The 9006-nt window shown below is 44.4% G+C and overlaps 1 protein-coding gene across 2 annotated transcripts in view; it reads right to left on the reverse strand.

Annotated features, from left to right (window-relative positions):
* Window positions 1-2527: 2527 nt before the first annotated feature.
* Window positions 2528-9006, reverse strand: part of F9 (coagulation factor IX) — a 28909-nt gene continuing 22430 nt past the window's right edge. Inside the window, exons 7-8 of one of the 2 annotated variants that reach the window (XM_024751896.1) lie at window positions 5011-5125; window positions 2528-4344 (exon numbers count right to left, since the gene is read on the reverse strand). In XM_024751896.1, the coding sequence (XP_024607664.1) occupies window positions 3797-4344; window positions 5011-5125 (663 nt within the window). In that variant the 3' untranslated portion in view covers window positions 2528-3796. The remainder of the gene's footprint in view (window positions 4345-5010; window positions 5126-9006) is intronic. The other variant, XM_024751897.1, reaches the window with a different exon arrangement.

A 9006-nucleotide genomic window follows, 5' to 3' on the forward strand; every position in this document is an offset into this window, starting at 1 on the left:
GATTTTTGTGGCTTTAACCATGAGATTTTTTCCCCCAAGTTTTAATTTTGTATTAATCCACTGATCCTAGCATTTTTTTTAAACCCTGGGGTTTCTAAATGGCATCAGCCTCAGATTCAAAAAGAGCCCTAATTCCTGAGTGCTTTGCTCAGACAGGCCTGTCAGCTGCTGAGGTCTGTTTTCCCGACACCCAGGGCTGGGCGGCATTGTTAGCATCCCAGATTCAGCGGGCCTTTGAAGCATTCCTTCAACTCTCAAACAGCAGTTCCTGGGGTAGGCTGCTGTCTCGGCGTGCTGCCTGTTTTACCCTGCGCAGCTGCAATGAATCGAGTTGAAATGTTGCCGGGATGACTGTGTGCCAGATGACACTGATGAACTTGCTCTAGAAGTCAAATGTCACATCTGGAAGGCCCAGTGCTCACAGCTGGGCTAAAAGCCAGGCACCAGCACCGCAGGTTCATTCCACATGTGCTGCCCTGAGCCCAGGACTGCGGTTCCAGTTTGCTATTCGACCGCCACTCTGCCTTCCCCGCTACCTGTTGGTCTTCTTGATTTGGTCACCTGTTTGTCAATTAGAGCATCACTAGTAAGAATTTCAGGCAGTTTTCACTCCCAGGTTTGCCGAAAGGATCGCCACCAATGCAGAATGCCCCGGCGGCCCTAAAAATATAGACAGGGCTCTAATTGAAAGCACCGTACTTTCACAGTGTGGAGTGGGACACCTGAGTTCTAGTCCTGGCTCTTGACATTGTGTTACTTTGGGCCTGGCATTATCTTGGCCTCAATTTCCTCATCTGTTAAATGGGTAGAGGAGTTCGGATGGTGTCTAAGGGCCTTTGCAGCTCAGACATTCTTAGATTGGACTGTAAACCTTCAGAAGTGGTTTAGAAATTATAATTAAGCAATTTTGCGAACTGGTCTGTCATGGTACAGGAAAGTTGGGGAGAAAACCTTTCTTTCTCCCTTGGCAGAGAAAATTGGACACTTTGCTCCTGTCAGCATTTAGCAACTAATATTCAAAAGAACCCAAAACAGTCATACTTAAACAGCAAGTTGAAATGACCGCACTAAATTAACACACTTTTCTTCACTCAGCAGGAGTTCTATTTTAATCTGTCACTCTCAATATTGTTGCAGCAGCATATTTCAGCCAATTTAGGTTAAGTAGCTACAGCGATTTTTGAAAGCGTTAATGATTCTTATATGGCGACTGCAAATGCTCTAGGTAGAATCTAGCGAGGGCCTGGATCCAAAGCCGCTGGCTCTTAGGTGGGCTTAAAGGCCCCATATGTTTAGTGGTGGCAACATGCCACACGTGGGTCCTAATGAATCCAGTCATTTTTGAGCCTATGGGGAAAAAGGCTGTGGATTTCAGACTGATGGGCCCAGGAGCTCCTCCCTCTGCCACAGGGAAGACCAATCGCAGGAGGTATAAGGCCATGCCCCCATGGCTGCCTTTGTAAGGGGTGGTCTCCATGGCAACAAGGCCAGAGTGGCTCCCTTTTATCAATTGCAGAGCCCTGGGCCTACAGACCTTTCCTCATTCAAATTTGAAGTAATGTGTTTCCATGCATGAATCAGTACCCTCCTTACCCTAAGGCGGACCATTGCAATGTCTCCTCTCTCTCCTTTAGCCAACAATAGCTGAACTGATTTCTTTTGTTTGTTCATGAAACCTCAATCCCAGGCATTATTTTTATTTAAGTATGTCCTCTTCCCCTGATACTCAATACAAGACCAATTCCTGTTGTGGGATAAACATGGGTTCAGATTCAGCTAACATTTACTGAGCAACTACTGTGTAGTAGTGTAGTAGGCACTGACAAGGCAATTCACATACATTATTTTAGTTAACTCACAAAATATGTAAATGTGGACTTAAATTGTAATGAACACTCTTGGTGTTTGGCATACAGTAATCACTCCTTGAATATTTGTTGAATAAAGGAATGGAAGAACACGAACCCACCGACTACCACAGGGTCAACAAGGGCCTTTGGAGAGCATCCTGTCAAGCTCCCTCATTGCACAATGGAGAAATCAAAGCATAAAATGTGGAGTGACTTATCCAAGGGCATATTCACAGCTGTTTAGACTCAATCCTCCCGTGTGGATCCAGACCACTGTCCTCACCAGGACACACACATGCTGCCTCCCATGAAAGCTGGGTGACGGCAGACCATCAAATCTCTGCTGTGTCATATGGCACTTGGACACATTCTTCTGAGTGTCCTGCTGAATGTAGGGTTTGGGAGCTCTCTCTGGGAATGATTCAACAAGAAACACTTTGAGAAATTGAAAACTACATTTATTGATACTTATGTTTGAAAGACTAAAGGAAAAAGGGATTAACTAGAGTAACTTGAAAGAAATCAGCAAGTGTAAGGCCTGGCGGAGGTGAGATGAGGGCAGGAGCAGCAGCAGCTTGGTGGGGTCAAAGTGGTCCAAAACATGATGTCAGTAGTTCCACATGTAATCACATGCAGGGTAAATGATTCACATCACCCAAATTCGTGAAAAGCCAAGGTCTGAATCAGAACACCAGTTTAACTCACAAAGGGAAATAGTCTAACAGATCGAAGTATTGATTGGTCAGTAACCCTCTAGAAAATACAATATAGAAGGCCTAATTATAATCAAAAAGTGGCTTGGGGAGCACGAACCAGAAAAAGGGAGTTGGTTGGCTCATTGGAATGAGTGCATCCCTCTTCACTGTGGTGATACACCAGTTGAGGAGGCATGACGCCTATCTTCTCTGGTCTGGGCAACTTCTTCCTTAGCCCTGGACAACACTGGAGACACACCAACAAATTCTTTCTTGAAGACTATTAGCTCTAGTTGCAAACTGACTGTTCTGACAGAGGACAAAACACCTGGGTTGATGTCAGCTTTCTAGGGTACAATGACATGCCGATTTGCCTTCATGGAAGCATGTCTAGTCAAACCTCCATAACAACACAATTAAAGCCCTTGGGAAACTATTCTGATGGGTCGTTCCTTCCATTATGTATGTATTTTAATAATGTGACTGTCTGAGAGGAACTTTTCCTCCAAGTTCAGGCACCTTACTTCATCCCTATGTGATGAAAAGCAAGTCCAAGACCAAACTGAGAGCAAGTCTGGGTTTGATGGGTATATATAATTGTGTGCAGCAGGAAAACAGTATGATGTTCCCCTTCCCTCCTTTAATGCCTATGTAAGGAAAAGGGGAGAGAGGGAGAGAGAAAGAGCAGAACTGATTTGGGGATGAGGAGTTGGCAAGGACAAAGGATGCAGGAATAAGGGTACCGAAAAAAAAAGTAGGGTTTTCCATGAGTTTTAACCTGTCGGCTGCTCCTGTGTTCTTCCTGTATGAGTGTGGTGCTGGCCTTGTGATGGACCAGACCAAATATCCTGGATACGGATCTAATAAATTTTAACGTTTTGATGGGAGAGGTGAGAAAGATCTGGCACATGGACTGCTGCTAAGGACGGAGAAGCAGGGAGTCGCCTCAGTGGAGAAACATAATGCCTGATGCACAGGATGAAGAACTTAACTTCACAGTTCTGTCAAGGGCTGGACCTGGAGGAATGGGCACAATTTCCCACCACAGTACATTTCTCTAGTGATTACATTTTCTAATCTACTTATTCTAGTAAAATATGAATTCTAGTTAGACTTCTTCCGGTAAAGAGAAAAAGCAGTATTCATAGAATGTATATATTCAAATCTAAAGAGATGGGAAAGTGATTAGTGAGTAAAGGACCTTGTCCATGTTCAATCCCAAATATATCGGCCTTGGAAATACATTTTTCTTTAAGTGAGCTTTGTTTTTTCCCTAATCCAGTTGACATACCGGGATATCTTGGTATATATTCCATATTTCCCTTTCACTGCACACTCTTCGCCCCAGCTAATAATTCCAGTTAAGAAACTGGTACCTTCCACTTCGGTAACATGGGGTCCCCCACTGTCTCCTTGGCATGAATCTTTACCTCCCTCATGGAAGCCGGCACAGAACATGTGATTATAGATGGTGAACTTTGTGGATCGGAGGCATGTAGCTCGGTCAACAAGTGGAACTTTCAGGTACTGAAGAATTGAAGCCGATCTCCCTCTGTTGAAGACTCTCCCCCAGCCACTCACATAACCATATCCAAATTTGAGGAAGATGTTCGTGTATTCCCTGTCAGCAATGCAAATAGGGGTTACGTAGCTATTTAGCATTAAGGGTTCATCCAGTTCCAGAAGGGCAATGTCATGGCTGTACTTATTAACAGATGCGTTGTAGCTGTGGTGAGGAATAGCACGGATCACGTTTCGCTTTTGCTCTGTAGGTTCTGTCTCCTCGGTGTTATGCTCACCTATTGAAAAGAAATTTCTTTTTCAATCACAGTCTTTCCCACAAAGAAACACGTTTTCCAAGTGTCCACCTAGCATCATTGAAGTACCTGGCAGTCAAGTGTCAAAGATCTTATATTGTTACGATTTTGGTAAAATGTAATGAGGGTCGATGCATACTTTTCAGACCAAAAAGCCATTCAGGACCATCGGATAGATGGAGCTGTTCACCCATGCTGTTACAAGTCTTACATGGTTCACAGGTGATAATGAATCGACTTGTTATGAATTATCCTAGACGTTCCCAATTTCAAAGATTTTGGCCGCTTTTTTGAGCACAGATAATACATTTATTTGGTCATTCATTCAATGTTAACTGAGGGCAGGTTGCAGCTTGTGCCAGGTGCAAGGATACAAGAATCAGTGATATGACACGGCTTTTGGGAAGGCGCAGTCTGGTGGGGAAACGGACACATCAATAGATTAATTGTACGGCACTGACATGAAAGGTCCGCCAAAAGAACGATGGGGGACTTGGAGGATGGAACACATTGGATTTTGAAAAGATGGCCCCCCTACCACTAGTTCAACTTATTTAGCAATGAGCTTATTAAACCTTAGTAAAGTATGACCTAGCAGTCATGCAGAAGATCTAGGGATGTTGCAGACGTCTATCATTCTTTATTTACCTGCGACAACAGTAATTTTAACACCAGGTTTGAGACAGTGGGCTGCAGTTACAACCCATTTTTCATTAATGATGGAACCTCCACAGAACCCATCAATTTCATCACTCAAAAGGACCTGTGGAAACAAAATTATGAATCTTACTACATAATATATTTGATCCAGAACAAAAAAACCCATGTGTGCTGTTTAGAGGAGTGGGCAAAATATTGGCTTCTAGGTGCTGGCAGAAGTGGAGTGTTTCTGGAAAGTGTCAGCTTTGAAGATGAATTAGTGTTTCTGGAGCACAATCAAAAAAGCCATTTCTGAAACCCTTGAACAGAATGAACAGTGATAGCCAGGGGGAGCGCTAGATGAGGCAACCGTGAGGAAATGGCTTCTTTTGATGATTCAGGGCCCTTGGATTCCTTTTCCAGGTGAGTCAGGTTCTCTGATAGCACGAATTGCTTCACGGGGATATGGCAGGTACATCCAGAAACGCACTTATTTGACTCCTGGGGATCAATAGTAATTACCGAGTCTCCTGTCCCTGCACGAGGAAATCTCCTTGCTACAGATCATTTGAAAGAGAAAAACTATAGATCTTTCCAGGACGTCTTTTCAAGCCCTTTCTAAACCAGAATGATATGAAATGAGACCTATGGCATCCCTAAGGGCTGTGCTATGGCCATCCAGGCAGTGAGCAACAGAAGAACTCGCCCACTCCTTCCGGTCTTCCCCAACTCTATTCTCCTCCCCCAACTGGATCCGTAAGCTGCCTCTGTCCTAAAAGGTCTATTAAGCTATGTTTGATTTGGGGACAAAGCAGACAAAAGTGTTTGGGTGCTGCTTTGACCCTGGACATTATTAGATAAGAGGCCAATCCATTCTTTCATCTGTACATTCATTGTATAGCCAGAGTGGTTCATGAATATTTTTACCACCTCAATGTCTAGATCAAGTTGGAGAATTTCACTTCTTGTATATGCAAGGGCCTTGATCCATCTGAGAAGTGTGAACACTAGAGGGCACACTAACATTTGGTAAACCCTTAGTGGGCCCCGACTAGCCCTTGTGAACTGCTGACCTTTTACTAAAGCACACGTAGCCCCAGGCATAAACCCATTCATAATAAACTAGGGAAGGGGTGTGGTCACTCCTTTCAAGTGTGAGTCTGAGAAGGTCCTTGGGGGCATATTCTAGTGAAGATTCTTTTTGTCCTGAATTCAGTTTATGGAACACTTGCTAAATCCTAGACACCAAAGCACTAGCCTCCTACCTGGAGACCTATGGGCCTGACTCACTGCAAGGCTCTGACCCTCTTTTCCATACTCAGGTTTCCCTCTCATTCTAGCTGTTGCTTCTTATGTTGAAAAGTAAAAATACAGGAAAACTCACACAATATAATAAACACCAGTGTACCCATTGCCCAGGTTTAACAATCTTAATTTTTTTTTGAACCTGTATCGATTGCTTACTATGGATAATCACTGTGCTAAGTGTTTTATGTACTTTGTGGAGTGACAGTAACATATCCATATACAGATGAGCAAACTGAGGTTTAGATATGCAGTTAGTTAGTTAAGGTTAGTTCGTGGTGAGGCTGTGATGCAAACCCTAGTCAGCCTGACTTCAGAGTCTAGGCTTCTAAGCACCCAGTATTTCTCCGAGTGTGCTTGGTGGGCTGACTGCTGTAGAATCATCTGGGATGCTTGTAAAATGCAGCTTTGGAAGCCCACCCAGACTTAATAAGAATATTTGGTGGCTGGGAGGGGAGAAAATGAAGATCTCCAGAATATCCTTATGCATAATTAAATTTGAGAAATTCGGTTTCAGAATTCCCAAGGCTTGGTGACCTTTCTGTTTTAAAAGTGCTCACTCCGGGCAGGGCTGGCTACATAATTTGTAGGGCTTGTTGCAAAATGAAAATGCAGGGTCCCTTGTTCAAAAGCGAGGAAAAAGTGTCACAGAAGATACTAAAATGCAAAACTTTTTCTTTTCTTCTGTGGTCTCTCACAACCTATCATGGTGTTTTGAATTTACTATTCAAAGTTGTGCTTCCTCGGGTATGGGGGATATTCGCTGGGCGAGCACAGCTCCTCACAGGTGCCCAGGGACTACAGCCTGAAATCGAGCACGCAAGCACAAACGCAGCCCTCAGCTGCCAGGTCCCCTCTTCCGCCAGCCCTGTGCTGATGCCCTGTGCCCCAGCAGGGGGAAGGGTAAGTCAGTCTTTCCCACTGGTCCACTGTAGCAATCAACAGCAAGCAGTGACTCCCAAGGGATTTCAACTTCCCTGCCAGGATATGTTCAGGTCCTGGAATGAAGGTGGACAAGAGGTTTGCCCCAGCCATTCACCCTCCAAATGTGCTATGAGGCATTTCTGGTCCTGAGATGCCATGTGGCCACGCCCTGTCCCCAAATGGCATAGAGTCTGTGCACCCAGCCTCAACCCTCCCTGTGCCTGTGCCGAAGGAGGATGACAATGGTAGCTGTTGAGGGTGAGGAGGTGGCATCTGCCAGTGAGCCAGGGGTTGGGGGTGGTAGTGGTCACTGGGCAGCTGTGGAAAGGGGAGACAGAGCTAGCCAAGGCACCACAGGACAGGGGAGAGGGAGGTCAAGAATCCATCCCTGGGTGGTGCTGAGAGGTAAGAGTGTGGTGACTTGAGGTTCCAGGTCCCCAGCACACGCATGCTGCATTGTCTCATTGAACTTGAGTTACAAAACACAAATGCAAAGCATTGAACTACAAATGCGGGAACCTTTTGAAGACAGGGCCCTGTGCAAGTGCACTTGGTCACCAGCTCATGGAGCTGGCCCAGACCTCAGGTGAGTTTCGTCACCAAGCAAATTTGCGTAACACTGTTCTTTACTGGGCCTAATGATTACAACTGAATACATTTGCTCAAGTAACTGGAGTCAAGCATTCACATGCAATGATATAATGGTGCTTCTCCTCTATATGAGAGGTGAATTGGACATCTCTCAGCTTAATGGGCTAGTTAGGCCAGAGTGAATGATAGCCACAGCCCCTGGGCACAGAGACTAATCTGATGTAGCTAGTCTGACTCCTGCCAAAGATTTGCTGCCCGGAGCATCTACGATGTTCTGGTGCATGACTGAGAAATACAGTTGTGTTCTTCTAAGCCCGAAGTGTGTTTTTTTGCCCATTCCTGATTGGTATTAGAAATTTTAGCAAACATCTTTGCCGAGAAAAAGCCCTAAAATACATTTGCATTTAAAGATATTACAAGCAACTTGGTTTTGGAATGTTTGCTTGGCTACCTCAGGATCACAGCTATCTAAATATTAGCTGTTTGGGTATGAGCTGTCTGCTTGGCGAAGGACAAGTTCTTGTATGACATCACTTTGGAGAATGTTGGGAAAAATGGGAAAGTATATGCTCTGAGCAAGGATGTCGGAGTTCTGATCTGTCAAACATTTTCATGTTTGTCACATCCTAACAGGAGCCTGTTTTCTCTTTCAGACACCCACACACATCTGCAAAACACACATTCACATATCTGTTCTGACGTTCTTCACTGACCATGCCAGCCTAGAGTGATAGCTGCTGCCCTGTTGTTCCCTTCCTAACCTTTTAACTCAAACTTGGCTTTTCCCTGTGATTTCAGTAAACCCTCACTCTCCCTACCTAGCCACCTCCAGCTTTACAGTAACATTTTTTCTTTGCACACTTGTTCTCTTTCATATGAAGAGCAAAACCATTTCTACATGATGCACAGCTTATTATACCCACAGGTGTGACTCGCCCAGCCCTTGGCCCTACTTCATTTTTCTGGGCACAGAGGGGATGCTCACTTTTGGCTTTTAATGGTTAACTAGACTTGTCATTGAAAGAAACTTCATCAAACCATCCTAGAGAATAATTGTCTAAATGTTCTGTTCAAAATAGTTTTGTGAGGCCAGATGAGATTACATATGTTATGTTTTCATTTCTGCTAATTGCAGCTGTATCATCTGAGCTAGGAAAAATAGAGGATCACCTTTCCAAGTGAAGA

The sequence above is a fragment of the Neophocaena asiaeorientalis genome, unplaced genomic scaffold (assembly GCF_003031525.2).
Source record: "Neophocaena asiaeorientalis asiaeorientalis breed wild unplaced genomic scaffold, Neophocaena_asiaeorientalis_V1.1 scaffold961, whole genome shotgun sequence".
In the NCBI taxonomy this organism is placed as follows: Eukaryota; Metazoa; Chordata; class Mammalia; order Artiodactyla; family Phocoenidae; genus Neophocaena; species Neophocaena asiaeorientalis.